We start from the raw sequence: 20,854 nt of genomic DNA, 5'->3' as shown, positions 1-20,854 counted from the left end.
CCCTCGTGAACTTTGTCTTCGGCACAAAACAAATGAGTGATTGAAGAGTTGCTGACTAGAAGACAATTTAAACATCTTTAACAAGGTTTCACAATAGACATCTACAGTGGGTAGCTCACTAGGGTTTGAATCAGATCTAATAAGTGTACAGCAATGTGACAAAACACAAGACAGGCAACATTTTTCAAGCTTGCGCTCAAATTAAAATGCAAATGCATGTAGATTTCTTGTAATAATGGCAATTTATAAAATCTGAACCCATTAATTTGTAGCTAATGCTCAAAGCCCATGTTCCCGGTTAAGTCTACATTTTACAAGAAATGAACATTGATTGTGGTGTTTGATAAAACGTCTCAGAAATTTGCAGAGATCAAGGGGCATTGTGTTGGGGATCCAGCCTGCAAGAGTGCTGGACAGAGTGTGTTCATTATTCATTTTAATTGTGGCACAGCTGAATAATGTCTCAAACTGTCTCTGTGTGGCGAAGTTAATTATCATCGAAAACAGACGCCTTGAGCTTGAGCGGTGGAGCGTTGGGAGAATAACCAGAGCTGTAGTGTTACAGTCATTTTCTTTTATTGCTGCGAGTCAACCAAGCTGTGTAACCGCAGCAGTGTGCAGACCTTTTTGAGCCAAGATGGTTGGGTTCAAACTGTTGAACCTGTCATCCGGTCTAGAGGCTCGACAGGGAATGTTCTCGACGAGTGCCATGACAAAATGAGTGTGGCGTACAGAGAGCTACCTGTCGCAGTGATTCTGCACGCAGGAGCATTTGTGATGGCCGCCGTAGAACGAATGTGATGTTGTGTGACCGTGGGGGTTGAGGGAAGGCTGGTAATCACAGGTTATGGGTAAACTGTTTTGAATATGTGTCACTACTTGAGACTACTAACAAATTGACCGTTTATTTACATTTGCTCTCCCAAAAATGTGGTGTCATTTCTACTACAACAACCAACAACTATCCCTGAATAAAGCAATACAATTTTTTCAATATAATTATGAAATGTGAAATATCTAATCATAACTTCTAAACAACATATTTCCATTCATTCCCATCCCAAAATGTGAGGTGGAAATAAAACAGTAGATACTATTGTATATGACACAGTCACATTTCATTATTTTATTACAGGAAAGATTTATTATAAGAATTTATTACACGGCTCTCAGTAATACTTGACTGATTTTAATTGATCAATCACAACAGTCCAATGTGTGTCATTTAGGGACTTTAAATCAATTTGACAGTAAATTTGTTTACAATATTTATATTTGCTTGTCTGTCTCCACTTCTGTTTTAGATTTTATTTTTGGTGCCAACTTGTTTCTGAATAATGCATAGGTTAGTGTATGATCCATTCAGCCACTTTTGTTTCTGTTAGTTTTGCCTATAAATAAAGAATTAATAAACTATAACAGCTCAAATTGATGCTTCGTGTCTAATGTTTACATTTGTGGCAAGAAGTCAGAATATTATTTCACAGAATAAAGCAAATCTAATACAATAGCCTATCTGGCTTTATTTTAATAACAACCTTGCTGCTGAAGCATACACTAACCAGACCCTATATATATATATATTTTTTTTTAGATGAAAATTTCTGATATTGTGGTGGTAATTCCCAGAAATTTGTAGACAATTTAGCAATAAAAAAATGTATGTATATATATATATATATATATATATATATATAATTAGGTAGCCTATTAGGTTAGGTGTGCAATCTGACACAATACCAATGACACAAATAATAAAAGCTTCTTTTTGGTCTCTTGTCAAGACAAGGTCTAAAACGGTAGGGATTAAGCTAAAGGAAGGTTGTAAAACTCTTATTTTTACCCACAATCTTAGTTTCTCTCAGATTTGACTTCTTGGAGCATCTGACATCATGTACCTCACTCAGGACATGCATTAGGGTTTCCCCTATACTAATACACCTAAAAAACAGATTGCCGTAAAACTCGTCAATGGCAGGGAAGCGTTTTCCCTCGTCAACAGCAGGGAAAGAGTTTAACAAAATTATTTATTGATTTGACGCACATCATAATACCAGTTATACAAGTAAAGCACAAACAATGTCCTTTAATTCAGTCACGTCCAGCGACTGTAATGTAATGATTGTGAGGGCATGTAGCCATGCAATAAGCATGATAATGTACATCCAGCCGATTGTTTTGCAAAAGAAAGCCCTTCAGTCACATTGGGCTTTATTCTGTGAGATTAACCAGCTGTATGTACATAATCTCTTCCATAAATAAAGTATGGCACTGTTTGATGTTATTTTGTAGACAAATTAGTCAAAACTGCTTATTAGAAGCTTATTTTAAAAACCCTTATGTACCTGAGCATCATTGAGATGTGGTGGAAAATAGATATTTGTCTTCATGTTTTTTTCTACATAGTGTTAGGACAGTAAGGGAGAAGAGTGAGTGAAGTAAATCTTTATCCTCACTATGAAGCATCTGTCTGTGTTCCTGTTTTTGCTGCGCTAGATGGCAGATTGTGACAGGACCATGCGTCTTCCTTTTACAGGCGGCATCTGCACATATGCAGCGCAGTGGCTTATATTGGCGCAGAACTGCTCAAGTACTCTGCATCTGGGCATGCTCATTTATCACTAATGCGGGTCCGTCAGGGTTCCTGGATGGCCGGTCAATACTTCACCCTTCTCTCCAGGCATTCATCAACCCAGGCACCGTTTGGTAGAGAGACGTGCACGTTATGGAGGGAGGTGGCTAAAACACTAATTTAAGAGACTGTAATGGACTGTCTTTTTCTGGCTGGATCTCAGAAAGGGGCAAATCTGTCTGAGTCAAATCCGGCAACCCTTTATTTTACAGTTGTCTGCAGGAAGGCAAAGTGATAATTAATGTGGTGAATGTGTCTTCAAGTGAGAAAGCAAGGGTGGAAGTGAAAGAGTACGTGTGTGAGAGTGTGAGTGAGAGAGAAAGAGAAGTTCTATGTGTGAAATTGAGTATGAGAGACAGAGAGCTGGGTAAAATGACCAGACACCTACAGTAAGGTACCGTAGGTGGAGGAGAGGACTCACACCTTTCTCAGGTCTGGCCAATGGTGTTGTGAGGGAGGATGTTCTTTCTGTACTGTAGCTCTAAATTCTGTCATCATCTTAGCTATATAAGTATGTATTACTTTAAACTATACAGTCGTGGAGCGGATTGTGCATAAAAGGTCAAAATAAAATATTCAATAATATAAAACAAACTAAGTAAAGTGCAAAAGAATCTATTTAAAAAAAATGCTTTAGGGCTAACAATTTTTGTAAACACAGCTGCACACAATATATTAAACTATTAAAATGCATGCTTTATAAGAGTATAGTGAAACATTTGTAAGCAACATGTAAACTTCATGCTCAATTAGGAATTACCAGTTGGTCAGGAGCCTTGAGTGCTTCTCATTCATTACTGACTACAAAGAGTTTAAATAAGCTATTTACAAGACTAGTATGGCTATAATGCTAAACATTATGGGGTTTAAAGCTTCAGAGTGTTTTAAATTAAGAGTTTGATTTAAAGCTGTTTGCAACAAAACTACTGTTATTTTCTTTTGAGTTGTCTTTATAACTGGGTTGCGGCTGGAAGGACATCCACAGCATTAAAGATATGTGTAAGTGGGTTCATATGGATGGTTTCCTAAATGTTGGCAGATGTTAACTTGGCTCAATCCAGAGTTTTGGATCAAAGACAAATATAAATAAATCTGGAATTTTCCAGTTGGTCTAATTCAATGTGATGCATTGTTTAATTTGGTTTAGTATATAAGCATACATTAAACATGATTCAAATAAATGTTATTTATCTTTTTTAGTTACCCCGATTTAGTTCTCTTAATTTTTATGCAATTTATACAATAAACTTTGTGTATTTTAAATAAATACACTTTTTATTATTAATTTAGAATAATTACAATTTACATGAACTAATTACGTAAACCTGAGGATTATGCATTTAAAATAAATAGGTTTTATCATCCTTATGAAAATAAATAGTATAAAGCTTATTTGGTAGATTTGTGTTAAAATTATGAAAAAAATATAAATGGGAATTTGTCATGTAATAAAATTACATAAATCTTAAATTTTGGATGAAATATTTCTGTGAGTAGCAGGACCTCTGATAAATCAGGGACCAAAAGCCAAAGGGTAGTAAGTGAGAACTGTCTGTACAGTACACAGAGACTACTGAACCATAGTTTGCTAAATTTACCTCTTTATTGAACATTGGAACATTAATTTGCCTCTGCCAATTCAATATTTACCTGCCCTGCACCTAAATTTCACAGGAAACGAAGCATTAGGTCAAGTTTAAATTATTTTGTACATAGGATTCCACTTTAATGTAAATATATTAAACAAACTCGATTAATCTAACCATTTAGCAGAAAACGGCATGTTTTACAATAGCTTTTAGACATAGGGTGCTGCCATCTTGGAATATCGCTGTGTCTGATGTCACGGGGTTGGTTCCGTTCCCTCAGCTGAGCAGATACAGTGAAGGTAAAGGACTGAACACAGAGACTGAAAAGCCTAACTTAAGGACATGGAGCTGGTGTAAATACAAGCATCAGACGTGTGTCTAATATGTCTTATCTTTCGATTTCTAAATATGTTCGGTGTTTAAAATATTATTTTAATAAATATATCTGTTTAATAAATCAGTTTTGTTTAAATGCACCAAAATGCATTGCCTATATTTACTGAGAAATAGATAAAAATATTAATTTTCAGAATGGGGTGTACTAAATTATGCTGAGCACTGTATAAATATTTATATACATATAGAAGATAAAAGTGCCTAGCTAAATTAGCACCCAAACACAATTGCAGATCTTTTAGTGTTTTTACTTGAAAATATGAATGAGTGTACAGTGAATTAGTTGATGGTAAATATGATGTCTAAATTCAGCTGCATGATTCACAGTGAGCTACACTGTGCTATCAAACGAGGCAGAAGGCACTTAGAAAAACCAAGGTATGCAAATAACAAAACTCATTTACTTGCTTTTTACAATTAGAAAGAGTGGGAACATGCTTGTTGGCTGCCTGTTTCTCAAGCTCATTATTTTTTCAGCACAGGCTGAACAATGGAAGTTTTAAAAAAGCGGAACATAATAAAGATGGATCTGACAGACCTTGCTATTCATCACCTATGCTGGGTCTCAATCAATGCTACTCAGGATTTCATTTTCATTGAGAAAATTATGCAAACTGAATATAGCACACAGAGGGTGAAACTGTTAACTCACGTGGGATTTTGTGCAGTTCATTCATGAACTTGTTTTTGACTTTGGAGAACATCTCATCTTTGGTCTCACGGGGTCCGGGTCCTGCTGCCTCTGTGCTGTTGCCCGGTACCTCAGGCGCAGCGGTGGGCGCAGGGTTCCCCACCCGAGCCTCCCTTCGACTCATCGCTGGATGTGGGAGCCAGGCAGAAGCTAAACAGACAAAAGAGAGAAAGAGTTATTTAAGCAATCTGGGACGTTTAAAAAAGGTACATCAGTTGCACATTCACAATTATTGTAACATCTTTAGCCTAGTTTAGATTGCCAGTCCAAAATAATATGTTGTGCAGATCTCAATGAAATCTTATCATAATCAGCAAGTGTGATTCACAAACCCATTTCAAGCTACATTGATATACGGTTAGAAATACTATTCAGAATGCATTTCTGCAAATCCATTTCAGTCTGACCGTAATTATGTCATTTTCTCAAGTCACATAAAACACAACCATGTCAGATGCTGTTTTCATAATAACATGCTGAATGTGTTTACGGAAACAAGTTTTGTGTTGAAAAGAAAAGTACAATCTACTGCTAGTTAGATGGGTCCACACACCACTATACACAAGATTGATGTACTAAATAATGCGGCACATGCCAGGTTTTGTTACTGCTGCTGCCTCATAAGACTTAATAATAGTGCAGTACAATGACAGCATGTTATGTTGTAAGATGATATCTATATTGCAAACACTGTTGCTGTTTTTTGCCATTTACAATTGGAACCAGCACAGTGTATTGCCACAAAAACAACAAAACAAAACAATACAACAAATAAAAGAACAACATTAGACACACAACAGGTAGAACAGTTTTAAAACTTAGAGAGAATAGTCAGGCCCAGTTAAAACTAATATGTTTAAGTTTTAAAACACATATGTTTTGCTTTCCGTCCACACTACCCCAGAGTTTTTAAGCCCTGAAAAAAAGAGTGTTTTGAAAATGCTGAAAAGGCCATTTTGGTTTTAAATTGCTGCTGCTCTATCTCAGTGTGGATAAGGGGGAAATGGAGACATCTGAAAACGGAGGCATGGCTGCAGACATTCGACTATCTAATTGGAGATTTTTCGCAATATTAGGTACACAAAGTTTAGTTTTGCATCCTTGTAAGTTCAGACTTTGCAACTTTGATATGGAAAACTCCAGAGGACACATCGGGTAAATCTTGAAAGGGAACAGCGTACTTCATTCACATCACCCAGGTTATGCTGTTTCACTATCTTAACAATAATATGAAAACATGTTATTAGGAACTGCCTATTTTCATTTTGATATTACCAACTTTACAGACACCGAAATGTTGAGGCATCCTGTTGCTACATATTTATAGAAGCATCATCTTCACTGTATGTATATTTATAACAAAATGGAGCCTATAACATTACTGCCTCCTTTTATTTTCATGAAAAATATGAAACATACCCTGTCTCTTTTACTAAATATCAGATGTAATAATCAATAATGGCAATCAATAATACAATACTTGTATACAATATAGGAAATGAAGGTAAGTAATGCTCAATGTGCAGAATCAGTGAATGTGAATACATAAATGAATATATTAACTTATCTTTGCGCTCAGGCAAAACACATTACCTGAGAAGTGATAGATTCAAAAGACCAAAGTCGGGGAATATGTCGTTAGATAAAGACAAGATTAATTAAATATCAAGTTTAACAACTATAGTAAGATGAGGGTCCAGCGGTAGATCCTTGATCTTGATCTGACTGGTAGATCTGATGTGTGCTGCTCTCACACGTTTTTCAGCGGTACAGTGTGGCAGAGATCTTTTCAGAAACGCTAGCTGAAATGAGAGTGTGGACGTGGAGTGTTTTTGTTCTAAAATGCCATTTTAAAACTGAAACGTATTAGTGTACACGGGGCCTCAGTCATCCACATTCAAACATTAATATAAATTCAAAATATAAAAATCATCAACTGTCGACTGACAGTGTGAACATGACTTTGGTGTAACAAATAGTGTTTACCACAAAGGTTTGTAGATTCCTCAAAATTGACAGCTGCATGGCAATGGAACATTTACTTTATTCCACTGATTTGAATCTTCTAAATCTATCAATCAAATACTGGGTGGTGCGGTGGCGCAGTGGGTAGCGCTGTTGCCTGATAGCAAGAAGGTTGCTGGTTCGAGCCTCGGCTGGGTCAGTTGGCATTTCTGTGTGAAGTTAGCATGCTTTCCCCATATTGGCGTGGGTTTCCAATTGGTGCTCCGGTTTCCCCCACAAGACCAAAGACATACGCTATAGGTTAATTTGGTAAATTAATTGTCCATAGTGTATGTGTGAATGGGAGTGTATGGGTGTTTATTCCGCTGTGGCGACCCCAGATTAGTAAAGGGAAGAAAAGAAAACGAATGAATGAATAAATAATTAAATACTGCATAAATTCAGTCCAATTCATCATTTCCCTTGTATGTGGCTCCAATAAAAGTATTATAAGAGGCTCACTGAATCATTCACTCAACTGTTCAGTGCTCAGTGACACGGAACACACTTTGACACTCGACTGCTCTGTTTTTTTGCTGTTATTTTTCTGCTCTGCCCTGTCCTTTGTTTTTTTTATGTAAATACGCTAGAATATGTTTGGCTGCAGGATCTCATCTTCTATAAAAAGAAGTTTTTATTCCACCACCCCATACTTTTGCATTCTATGTGAATAGACCATAAGCATTTAATTATATAAGCATGCTTGTCAGTAGCACTACATAATTTACCTGCATTGTGGAATCTAAAAGGCTCATTAGTAACTGAATAAACATATCCTTTTTAATTTATTGGTTCAAAAACTCTTGTTCATAAACGCATAACTCATTCATGAACACACTGACTGCTTTGTTCACTTATTCAAACAAGTTCAAAAAAGGAAATACTCCTTCACAGGCAATTTCCTTGAGTCTTCTGAAGAAACCAATACAGTCCCTCACTTTACATAAGACAATGAGTGCATGAAAGTAAACTTGAGTTGCTGGCTTTAAAGATTCGTTCAAAAACACGGCTTGTTCACAACACCACTAATGGGGGGATATAGATAGAATGCGGATAACAGGTCAGGATGTGAGAGATGGAGTGTGAATGAGAAAGATGAAAAATCCAGTGTGTGAGCATCTAATTTAGTGAGCAAGAAAGGTGGAGAATGAGGTGTGATTTTCTGACTGCAGCATGCTCTGTGAGGAGTGTTTAGCTGTTTAAACATCCTCCCATCCATCCATCCATCCTAATCTCTCGCTTGCGTTTACTCAGTCCTCTGTTCATTTACTCACTCTCTTGCCTACAGACTCTCTCTGCTTCACCAGTTCATGTGCATTCAGTATCGTATCTCTCTTGCATGACCCCAGGAGGTCCTGAAGGCCTGCGGTAGGTCATGGTATGTGCTGATGAACTGCGAGTCTTGTTCTCCTCTAGCCATGTTAGATCCACCCACTCTCGCACAGCCGGCGCCGCTGCCATTGTACCTGCTCTGTAATTACTGCCATTGTCAATCACTCAGATGGAATAATAATAGATCGAATGAATGAGGCAGGTTCAAAACCTCAAAGTTTAGAAGAGTCAGAATGAACTTGCTGCAAGTTTAATTAGGCTTTCTATCGGGCGGGGAGGTCCAGTTCTCTGCAGGTCATTGGCTGGAACTCTATGAAACTGCTGGAGTTGTTGCGTTGGACAGCTTGTCATCGCTGTGCTCATGTCGCTATGGTGACAGCAGGATTGATGGCCTACAGGTTATATGGAGCGTTTTCTTTTAGATTGAGAAAGCATTCATGGGCAAAATAGGGAAATACTTTTATAAAATGCTTCGCAAATGTTTCCGAAAATGGGGTGCTTGGAGTTTGGTCTGACAAATTTGACATCTTAGAAAGGGTTAGATAATAACAGTGTTTTGTCGATTCAAAGTTACTCTTAAGAAGTGCTTGTTCTTTTTTTGCATTTTAGCATGGATTTTTGTGCTTCAGTTGAGTCCTTTTGGATACATGCAAATTTGTATTATTAACAACAAACATAGAAATCAAAATAACACACTAGATGAATCCTAAGTGGTTCATATTGACATTCCAAATGTTTTATTGTAAATGAAAAATTCTACTCTAAGAAACAAAATATAGTCATTCAATTATAATTCACCATGAAAATATGCATTTTTAGAAATTTAGATTTACTTTAAGTGAGCGCTAATTGATAATAAATGTAATATAACACACACACACACACTTTTAAATAAAATACATAAAATAGTATTATATATGAGAAACTGAACATAAGTAGATTTTTATCATTTAATTCTATGTTGTTTTCTTTGTTTTCGACTATTTTTCAGTGGCAAACAGCATGGGAAATGTAAGGTACACAGAAACATACACAAAACTGTAATATTGCCAGTAGGGCTGTGTGATTAATTGAAATTGTACTGAAATCACAATTTAGACATGTGTGATTTCGATATCGCCTAGAAGCACAAATTTCTCGCAGTATAGTATTTGAACCAATTATAATGCAGCATGCCTAAAGACAAGAACAGGATACTGAATAGCCTGAGTATAGAGTGATTATGAGTTCAGCACAGGAGGACATGGTGCCAAAAAAGTCAACATCTGTGGTATGGGATTAAGTTACTTTGGACATAGGAAAGCTGATGTATGGCAGAACCAGTTCACTTGAACTTCAGTTATATATATTGAATCTAAAAAAGTGTGGAGAGCGTAAAAGTGTCGCTTCCTTTAGCATTTCCATGCTTTGCGGTTGCTCCTATGTCGTTGCTTGGTGACCATAAACCGTTTTCTTAGAGGATGACAACCTAACAAACCACTTCGGCAGCTCCCATGCATGTTTTATGTAGGACAGAATTAAAAGCACTTAGTGTTTGGGTGTCTTGTGTCTGAGGTAACTGAAATGTGTAAATTCTATACATAGTTTGAAACTGATCGGTTAGTTCTCATGGTGCAGCATTCAGAAAAATGTAAAGTTTGTCTGATGTTTTCAGCTGGGTGCATCTGGCATAGACGTGTGTGCCGCTTTCAATACGTGCATACAATTCACGTGCCTTCAATGGAAATAATGGACTTGTGAACGGCCTATTTCACGGCAGTGTTACAAAGAGGTCTATGATTAAGCATGACACAACAAATCAGTCAACACACACGCAACTACTTCTGATATTTGGTCAAGCAGAACATCGAAGCTAATGTTGAGTTTGATAGCATGCATGCTCATACACACGTTTGTTTTGCCATAGGGCTGTTCTAGAGACAGTTTGTAACAGCTTTTCCGGGTGATTTTTATGTTACAGGTATTTGATAAAGATCTAGTTGTTTTTTGAATATGTTTCAGATTCACACTGTAAACACAGATTCAGTCTGTGTGTGGTGAAATCCTGATTAAAATTGAAATCGCAATTTTGTTTAAGAACATCATAATAGGTTTCCTTTGCGCATATCGCACAGCCCTAAGCCAAAGTACTTTTCTTTGGTAAAGGATAGAGATGTTGACCGACAGTTGGCCAGGACTGTATGCTGCTGGGTGCAAACTGATGCTAATGACTTTACTAAGCTGCAGACTCTATGGGGAAGTGTTTACATATGTACACAGCAGCAGCTGTGTGGTCTGCTGACACAATGGGGTGTGAGGAGCACAGGGTTTGACAGCTGTGTAACTCGCTAGCCACGGCTAACCTTAGTTCCGCATCTCATCTCCTCAAAATCAATTTCGATAGGCTTTTTCTACCTGGTTGTCTAGTTGCTGTGTGTCCACAATTGAAGGCTGATCACACACTGTGCTACATGTCAAGTCTGGGCTAGTCTGGTTAACACATGTTATGCTACATTGACAAGCAACAAGCATTTCTACAGAGTTTTACACTGAAAAAATTTTAAGGTAAATTGGAGAAAAGTAAGTTTGTAGATGTTGATGGGTGGACTGTTCCTGTTTTCAGGATCACGAAGCTTGACAGGAGCTTCTGCTGTCAGTCGAAAGGCTCTATGTGTTTTCCACTCGTGATATGATGTGGGCGGTCGTCGAGCTGGCAGTCGAGCTGAACTTTGGGAAGGTGGAGGAGGATGGGGAAAAAAGATGGCTTTTGTGTGTGTGTGTGTGTGTGTGTGTGTGTGTGTGTGTGTGTGTGTGTGTGTGAATGCAGTATGTTTGAATAGCACTGCTGCACACCTGTGAAGCTAGACTGCTTCACATGGTGAGTCAGAAGAGACCTACACAAAAAGCCATAATTACACACAAATGGGTTGAGGCTGCGCAAGAATGTCCATTAGGCCATTGCTATTTGCATCTCCTAGACAAAAGAAAGTTGCACGTTTAAGAGCAAAAACAGCAGGATGTGAGAGACATGCCCGTAGGAGGTAACTTTGTGTAAATCAAGTGAAATTGCCCAGTGAACGGAGCTTGCAAGGATTATAGCCCCCTCCATCCCAACAGCAAAACAGCCATTTTAAAGCAAAGCTCACTCTTGTTAAATGCAAAAGCAAAGACGCTAATCATCCAGACTTTAAAAATACTATTTCCATGAAACAGTAATGATGTCTCTGCAGGCCTCTATTAGATTTCAGAGCTGTAATAGCAGTAGCAGTTCTTGAGTCTGGAGATTTTATGTAGTGAGTGTTTGAGATGAATGATTCCTTGATAACATACTCTACTGATTTGCACACACAGAGCAACTCGGAAATTAAAATGAAGAAAAAACATCTTTTATTCAACCAAAACATGTTAGCTGCTGTTCATTTTTAAAAGCTGCCATTCAGTACAATTAACACTTAGTCCTATTTGACTGGACTTTTGAACTTCAGCATGAAACATGACAACTTTTCATTTATTTTTTTACACATGCTTGCACTCATTTATGTGCCATTTAGAGAAGCATTAATCAGAAATAGTTGGTAACAGTGTTAGTCTAAGCCTTAGGCATTACACCCACAGAATGTTGACTGAACCTCTGATGCATAAGGCACACAAAATAAGAAACACTTCAGGAGCTTCAAAATCATCATCTCATTGGTTGAATTCTACAAGACATTTTTGGGATTTGTGTTTCACATCTTTCAACAATCCACCTGGAAACAAAACTGTTTACACACCAAATCTTTCGGCATAGAAGAGAAAAGCCACTGCTGTTCAACTGTGGCAATAAACACTTATTAGAATTACCTAGACACTGGATTTTAAATAGTGTGTGAGCTTTGTGGCATACATGTGAAGAGTAGTGGTCAGTGAGTTAAAGTTAGTAGAATAAGTACTTGCTAAAAAAATATTTATCCTCAGCCAAATATCTGCAGAGAGAATATTAATTCTAAGAATTGACAGCTATTAACCAGACAGTACACTAATAATCTAACACCTAGTAGTTGCCAGTTTACTTATGGTTAACAGAATGCCTAAAGGAGACCATGAATTAAAGTGGAAATATATAATAAAGACAACCTCAGGAGCCATTCACAATCAGGCATGTTTGTTTTGTTTTGGTTACAGTTTTTGTTTTGTTTTTGTTACAGCATCCTTGACCCACAATAATGGAGTGTTTTGAAATTACTGAAGACTCCATTTTAGCTTTAGCGTGGAGAGAGCGAAACATGTATGGGCATGCATCATGCATTTTAGATTGTATAGTGTGGACAGGGATTGTTATTCTGAAATGCAGTAAAAACGCCAGTGCAGATGAGGAGTGTATTCATTCTCAAAAAACTGTTTTAAAAAAGGACTAGTGTAAACACACCCTAAGACTGGCTGATTTGCTCACTTTCCTTTGTCATATTTAATTCTCTATAATGGTTCATCACAGCAGAATAAACTACCAATTACTCTGGCACATCTTTCACTGGTACAGCCCTTCCTGCCACAACCCAGCCCTAAGTGTGGACTACCTTATGAACCCACAGTCCTGGAAAACACCCACACAGTCTCCCATTCACACACTACAGATAGCTTTCTCCAATCCGCCTATACCACATGTCTGTGGATTGTGGGGTAAACCGGAGGACCCACAGCAATCTCACATGGACATGCAAGCTCTGACTTGAATAAGACTAGAACTTTCTCACTGTGCTGACCACTGAGCCGACCATGTTTGGCAGACTAGATGTTTTAATTCATGACTAGGTGTTTTATTCAAGCACTAAATAGCAAGTAAACTATATAAACTACACTGAATGCATAATGCAGGATGCACCATACTCTCTTTACCCAGCCCAGTGTGGGCTATGGCACAGAGCAGGTGAAAAATCCTTACCCAATTACCACTCTGCCAGATGGCACAGCATGGCTTTCATTGCACTCGCTCCGGTGCTCTGCGCATCCAACCAAGCTTCTCTCCCTCCTTTCCTCGCCTCCTGCCTCATCTCTCTGTTTTTCCCAACTGGGTTGCGCTCCAACACTGAAACCTTAGATGAAACTAGAGCAATGCTATCCTGCAGTAGGACACGCAGTGCACTATATCTGTGTTCTAAGTTGTCATTTGGTGCTTGACCTGCTTCTACTCAGGATGGACTTTGCGTTTCTCACTTTTGAGGGCCCTAGAGTGTTGTATCTTCTGAACTGTAGCTTGGATAGCCCATCAAAGTGACGCCTCAGTCCACATTCACCCAGGCGAAAAACGCTGGCCATGTTACTGAGCAAAGGAGAGCAGGTGAGGATGTTTGGACCCTTGCCATTGCACTTTCTTTCATCATGCAAAAAATTAAATGCAGTGGCGTTAGCAGACGTCTCGAATTACAATGAACGCCATCCAATTTGGACTTTGATCTTGGTGGTATATATGTTCTGGTTTAAATGCAGGATCTAATCAAGCATGTAATCATCAATTATGTTCAGTTAACTGGAGTTGACTTCCATTTGTCATCAGCGGAACAGCCTTGCGACATGTTTATTGCATATTTAAAAAAAATGCTTGCATAATGCAATCAAGGAATGGTAGTGTAGAGCTGTTAGAGAGAAGACATTTCGTATTCACTGATGCACTGAACCTCAATGACAAATCAACATGTGCGTGATGCATCTTCACAAGTTCTATTATGTGTTTGAGTCATTTCTGTGAAATACTTACAGATGCACCAGTGTCAGCACAGTGTGTGAAATGTTCTGGAAGGCAGTGATTAGTTATGCTTGTGTATGTTTGAATATCTACAGTAACATTAAAACGTATCCCTCTAGTTCAGGCGCTCCCAAACTTTTCAGCCCATGACCCCAATGGCCATAAATGGAGCTACTTGTTCACCAATTCATAATAGCATCTCCATAAAGCCAACTATAAAAAAAATCGTCGTAACACTGTACACCTCAGTTATTTTTTTTAACCCTTTGACTGCTTTTCCACCAAATGGTTGACCATGTTTTAACTGTTTTAAATAATGGTTTACACTACACAGCATTTTTGCTTTACAAAAAAAATCAAACAAATATAATCCAGTTGCACTTCTACACTTGATTTTAGTTTTGTTGTAAAAACAACAACAAGAAAACATGTTATAAATGAGAATCTGAAATATTTTATGGCATACTTCAAAATATAAAGGTGATTTAGTATTCAAAACTTTTCTGAATAAATTGGTATATATTCATAAATGATATTTTCAGATTTTTCATAGTATATGTATTAATTCCGGTATTTTTACCATAAACTGACATTTCAACTATATGGTAGAGGTTTATTTTTAGGAATTATGGAATGTGTTGAAAAAACAATTCCTTGAGTGTGTTAACTAGCGACATTAAGAGTTAAGTAATGCAATTTAAAAAAAAAATCTTGGATGGGTAGTTAAAGCGTTAATATATATATATATATATATTTTCTATAACTTATCACATACTCAAAATTAAAAACTAACTCACAGAAGTTTGAGCAGATTTGTTAGCATGAAGCAAAATGTAAAAATATCTCAAACTGTTATACAGCATCAATCTGTCTAATTTGGCAGAGCAAATTTGCATTGGAGAACAGGTAAAAATGTCATCTACTGTTAATGAGGGTGTCGAGAACAATTTATAGTTAATTGCAAGAAAATAAAAGTTCTTGAACACACATTGTTTTATTTATAGATGTGTTCAATTAATTGTGTTATTGAGAGGAGAAAAAAACAATGTGTTAAAATTAAGAGGTGCAAAGAATCAAAATGTGGAAAAATGCAATTGGATGGGTGAATGATTTCTCTTCTGTATATATGTGAGAATGAGGTAAGATGTTGGAAACAAACAAATAAACACCGTAATCTCCATTTGATAGTTTGATGACTCTATATATAAGATACTTATCAAAGAGTTCCACATCAAAGACATGACATAAGAAACACATTTACCTGTACAGCTCCTTCTAGCTGATCACAGTTAAAAGTGTATTGTGAAAACTATACTGTATATTTTGTGATCTGAACTAAGCCATAACTCATTTAATAAATTGTACGGGTCTTTGAGAGATATTACAGCAGCAAAAGCCTAAAAACACATTCAGAAATTTAACAGACATTCATATATCTCCTGCATTTCTGAATATGCAAAAATCCGCAACTGAACATGCATAACCTGGTCTCTTTCTAATGTTGTGTTGGCATGAATAATGCATGCGGTTGTAGATAGTTGACCGTACAAAGTGAGTTGACTACAAAGGAAAAGTTCAAACCAAATCGTTATTTGAGCTAGCGGTGAGGTGCATATCTCAGCTGTAATGACTCTGGAAAAAGCTAGAGCAGGAAGGGGCTAATGGTTTGTAATCGTTTTGTCAAATATCAGGTCAGAAGCAGGAGGAAATAGAAAAGAACAAAGGAAAAAGGACACATTTGGTTGAGTCTTTAAAGAAAAAAAAAATCAAGAAAAAAAATTGTCTGGGTGAATGCTATGGTCCGGATCAATAGAATAAATCAATGAGATGAGAAAGAAAGAGGAGGTGAGATGAAAAAACACTGGCAACACATAAACTGCCAGAAATTGGATGCTACAGGCCATGAAAAGGTGTGAATACGTATAGCTATAGTTTGACCTCTCAGCAGATACAATAATTATGTTTGGTGAATGATATTGGATTATTTAATGACTCATTGGCTATGTTTACATAAACATCAGTAACTGAATTATTTGCCTTAATCTGAATAAGACAAAATTATGATTAGGGTGTTTACATGAGCTGCTTTTTGAATGTTGCTTTCATGATCCCATTTTAAATGTTATAGCACATTATTGTGTCACCACAATATCCATATTTCCTCTAGAGTTTTATTTAATTTCCGCGGTTTCATTTTTAATTTGTTGACATTAACTGCAGTTTGGCACTTTCACTTTCATTCAGGAACATTTCATGCATGCTCCTGTGACAAACGAGATATTGGATGCGACTATGAACTGCTGGAAGAGTGTTGTTTTAATGGAATTTGATACCGCACTCCGTATGGGGAAAAAAAAACATTTGCATTTTGCAATGCAGGTGTCTGTGGTCCTTCACTGACTCGGTAGGTGCAGAGAATAATGTCAAACGGCCATTTGTGTATAGACTATCCTGTCACAAAATGGGGCAAGAATCCTACATGATGGTAATAGTTAGATTGGGGTGTTTACATGTCTGTACTGCACTTTAATAATGCGGCTCAAATCAGCATACTCCACATGTCTTAATTCCATTTCTGTTTAGTTTGATTCTGACCTTAGTCAGATTAAATTAATCAAAAATCACCGTTTACATGGTAGACTCTTAATCAGAGTATTGCCTTAAATTAAAATCAGATAATTGGTGCCCATGTAAACATATTCATTGTAAATACATTTAGCTCACTTTAGTCTCCATTATATTTTGACTTGTGGTGAATCAAATTAAAATGTTAGTCACTCTTTTCCCATTTCTTAGCCATACAAAACACTTCCCTAGAAAGAATACCAGTACACAATAATTTAACAAGAAATAAATAGGCAAACGTAACAATCAAATGGAACACAGTAGATATGGACCACACAGGTAGGCTTGAATCTAGTTTAGATGTTGGAATTCTTAATGTTGCAGTCTTGACCACAACATCCAAATTGCTTTCCTGTGGGTATAAAGGAATAATCATTCCAAAAAAAATCTTTTAAACCGGAGGGAGAACTAACAATGCAATTATACTAAAATGAACTAAAGAGAACTGAACACAATTAAAGGCTGTATGAAAGCAAATAAATAGTTTACTGGTGCTGCGTCAAACAATTAATAGCACTTTATTGAATTGAATGACGCTTATCAGACAAGTAGTAATTAAAGCTTCTAAGTAAAGTAAATGCCATTTCATTTTATGATCAAAACAAGCGCTATCTATAAAGGAACAGTGCAGGAAATATATGGATATGCAAAGAGAATACTAATTTCAGTACATGCTGTGGTTTGAACTGTAGAAAATTAGCATGAGAAGTTATCTACTTTAGTTTAAGCAATTTTCAGTGTGTGCGTTTTTTTAATTATGCTTGTAAATGAATACTATGAAGGACTTGTTTCTATTTTAAAATCAATGTATGTTTCCGTGAACTATAGGTCACTGGAATAATTAGGCCATATGGAGCAAACTAAAATGTCAAGGGCAAAATGTACAATGTGAATGCATGTATATTACAGTAAAAGCAAAACTGGCCGATAGGGGAATTTTAGCAATTAACCTCCAGGAAACATTAACCCTACAATAAAAAATAGAGCATCAATCATAGCTAAAACTGATAGACTTTACATATACAGTACTGTATATACACTCACCAGCCACTTTATTAGGTACACCCTACTTGTACTGGGTTACCCTTTCTCCTTTAGAACAACCTTAATTCTTTGTGGCATAGATTCAACAAGGTACTGGAAATATTCCTCAAAGATTTTGGTCCATATTGACATAACAGCATCTGTTTCACCACATCCCACAGGTGCTCTATTGGATTGAGGATCTGATGACTGTGGAGGCCATTTGAGTACAGTGAACTCAATGTCATGTTCAAGAAACCAGTCTGAGATGATTTGCACTTTATGACATGGCGCTTAATCCTGCTGGAAGTGGAAGATGGGTACATCGTGGTCATGAAGAGATGGACAGGGTCAGCAACAATACTAAGGTGGGCTGTGGCATTGAAAGGATACTCAATTGTTTCTAATAGACCCAAAGTATGCCAAGAAAATATCCCCCACACCTTTACACCACCACCACCAGCAGCCTAAACCATTGATACAAGGCAGCATCGATCCATGCTTTCATGTTATTGATGCCAAATTCTGACCCAACTATCCGAATGCCGCAGTAGAAATCAAGACTCATCAGAACAGGCAACCTTTTTTTAATCTTCTATTGTCCAATTTGGTTGGCCTGTGCGAATTGAAGTCTCAGTTTCTTGTTCTTAGCTGACAGGAGTGGCACCCAGTGTGATCTTCTGCTGCTGTAGCCCATCCGCCTCAAGGTTCACTGAGTTCTGCATTTAAAGATGCTCTTCTGCATACCTCGGGTGTAACGAGTGGTTATTTGAGTTACAGTTGTCTTTCTATCAGCTCAAACCAGTCTGGCCATTCTCCTCTGACATCAACAAGGCATTTTCGCCCACAAAACTGCCAGTCACTAGATATTTTCTCTTTTTCTGACCATTCTCTACAAACCATAAAGATGGTTGTGCATGAAAACCCCAGTAGATCAGCAGTTTCTGAAATAGTCAGACCAGCCTGTCAGGCACCAACAACCATGCCAGTTCAAAGTCACCTAAATCGCCCTCCTTTCCAGTAGATCTTCTTGACCATGTCTACATGCTTAAATGCATTGAGTTTCTGCCATGTGATTGGCTGATTAGGAATTTGCGTTAACAAGCAGTAGGACATGCGTACCTAATAAAGTGGCCAGTACATGTATGTCATACACCATCCATTTATTTGTTTTGCTTCTTACAATCAAATCAGTCCAAACCAAGAAAACTACAAATCTGACTGCTCATGTGTGTCAGTATTTATAAGTGAACAAGTGAGTTAAGACAGAGAATTGAAAGTAAGATAAGAGAAGTAGAGTCCTCCGGTGTCCAGAGGCTGTGCTTAAGACCCCCGTAGTCCATCTCTAGGGTAATGAAAGTGGAAAAGTTATTAACCTTGCTTTGCTGCAGGGCCACTGCCTCTCTATTTAACCCATGCACAAAATCCCCTCCTTTTCAATTACCTCCTGCTAGCGTTGAGGATGATGAAAAACCTAAATTCCGTATTGTTGCTTATAAACTACCCTAGAAAAAGGACTTGAGACAGTGGATGCAGAATCACATGAGCTTGGGCAGAAGAAACCCGGTGTGTGTGTGTGTGTGTGTGTGTGAGAGGAAGCCTCAGGGCATCGCTCGCTCATCGTCTCACAGCTGCTCTCAGTTAAACCCTGTACAAGTGTAAATAATGGACGTTTGACTGAAGCGGGGCAGATCTGCTGGGGTAAAATGGGGGAATTTTAAAATAAAAAATAGTAGGGTTTATTCAGACAGGGCTTTTTGGCATGCATTAGTGTAGAAAACCAGCTATCGCCATGTCAACTTTCATCCCTGTGTTAGAGCCTCAAGTTTGGGCCAACTGTGTTTTTTAACACCCTGACTTATTTGTGACCAAAAAACACCAATCATTTCTTCATTAACATGACACCAGTCAAACACTCCGTCATTAAAAGCTATTAGTCATCCAGTGTAGGCAATGGCTCCAGGCCAGGATGTCTGTTGTTTATTTCATCAGGTTTTTTTTATTTCTTGTTTTAGAGTAATTGGGCTTGTAGGAGCCCTGAGCCTTTCTCATGTACCCCCTCCCCCCTCCCCCCCAAACACACACACACACACACACACACACACACACGCACACACACTTATGGCATAAAGAGACAGCGAGTCTCTTTTTAAAATCCAATATATGACTAATTCCATAATGAAAATTCAACAGGACATCAACAGACCAATTTAGGAGAAAAGGTAAAATATGTGAAAATATTTTAACCACAGTATTGCATAACACACAACCACATTTCTGAAAATACCTGACTGATCATCCTTTCAACTACACATTAAAAACAAAAATTATATATATAAAATATATAAATCATATAAAATACAGTAGAAAATAAAGAGTAAAATAAAGATTCTTCTTTATTTTGTGATTCGTGTTTTCCACCTATTTGTCTATGCTTTTGAATCACCTGACCTTGATCTTTCCTCTAACAACTTTTGATGTTTTTATTAAAAAAGTGACATTCACAGACAATTTTAATAGTTGGAAATTATATATATCACATGGTTTCATGTTATACTCTGGTAATAAACTGCCAGTGCTTTTTCTGTTATATTACAGACTTAATTCTGTAAGTTATTTATATATATTTAAGTTATTTATATATATTATTTCTTATACAATATATTGTTTCAAACTACTAAAATGGCAATAGAAGTCACCTTGTTAAAGTACACAGTTACATTTTCTACATCAAAAGTCAACAAAGCAGAGAACAACGTCCTGTAACACAATTCATAACCAAAAATAAATGTAAAAAAATCTAAATAAAACTGGGATCACAAAATACAGAACCTAGAGGTGGCCGATAAAATGATTTTATC

At 37.2% G+C, this 20,854-nt stretch overlaps 1 protein-coding gene across 11 annotated transcripts in view; it reads right to left on the bottom strand.

Annotated features, from left to right (window-relative positions):
* syt1a (synaptotagmin Ia) overlaps positions 1-20,854 on the bottom strand; it is a 325,194-nt gene that overhangs the window by 46,914 nt on the left and 257,426 nt on the right. For all 11 annotated transcript variants that reach the window (XM_073945928.1, XM_073945929.1, XM_073945927.1 and 8 more), the window contains one exon: positions 5,270-5,458. In XM_073945928.1, coding sequence (XP_073802029.1) covers positions 5,270-5,432 — 163 coding nt within the window. In that variant the 5' untranslated portion in view covers positions 5,433-5,458. The remainder of the gene's footprint in view (positions 1-5,269; positions 5,459-20,854) is intronic.

This window comes from Danio rerio, chromosome 4, assembly GCF_049306965.1.
Source record: "Danio rerio strain Tuebingen ecotype United States chromosome 4, GRCz12tu, whole genome shotgun sequence".
Classification (NCBI taxonomy): domain Eukaryota; kingdom Metazoa; phylum Chordata; class Actinopteri; order Cypriniformes; family Danionidae; genus Danio; species Danio rerio.
The sequence above is the reverse complement of the archived record's forward strand: the minus strand, read 5'-3'. Positions and strand labels throughout refer to the sequence as shown.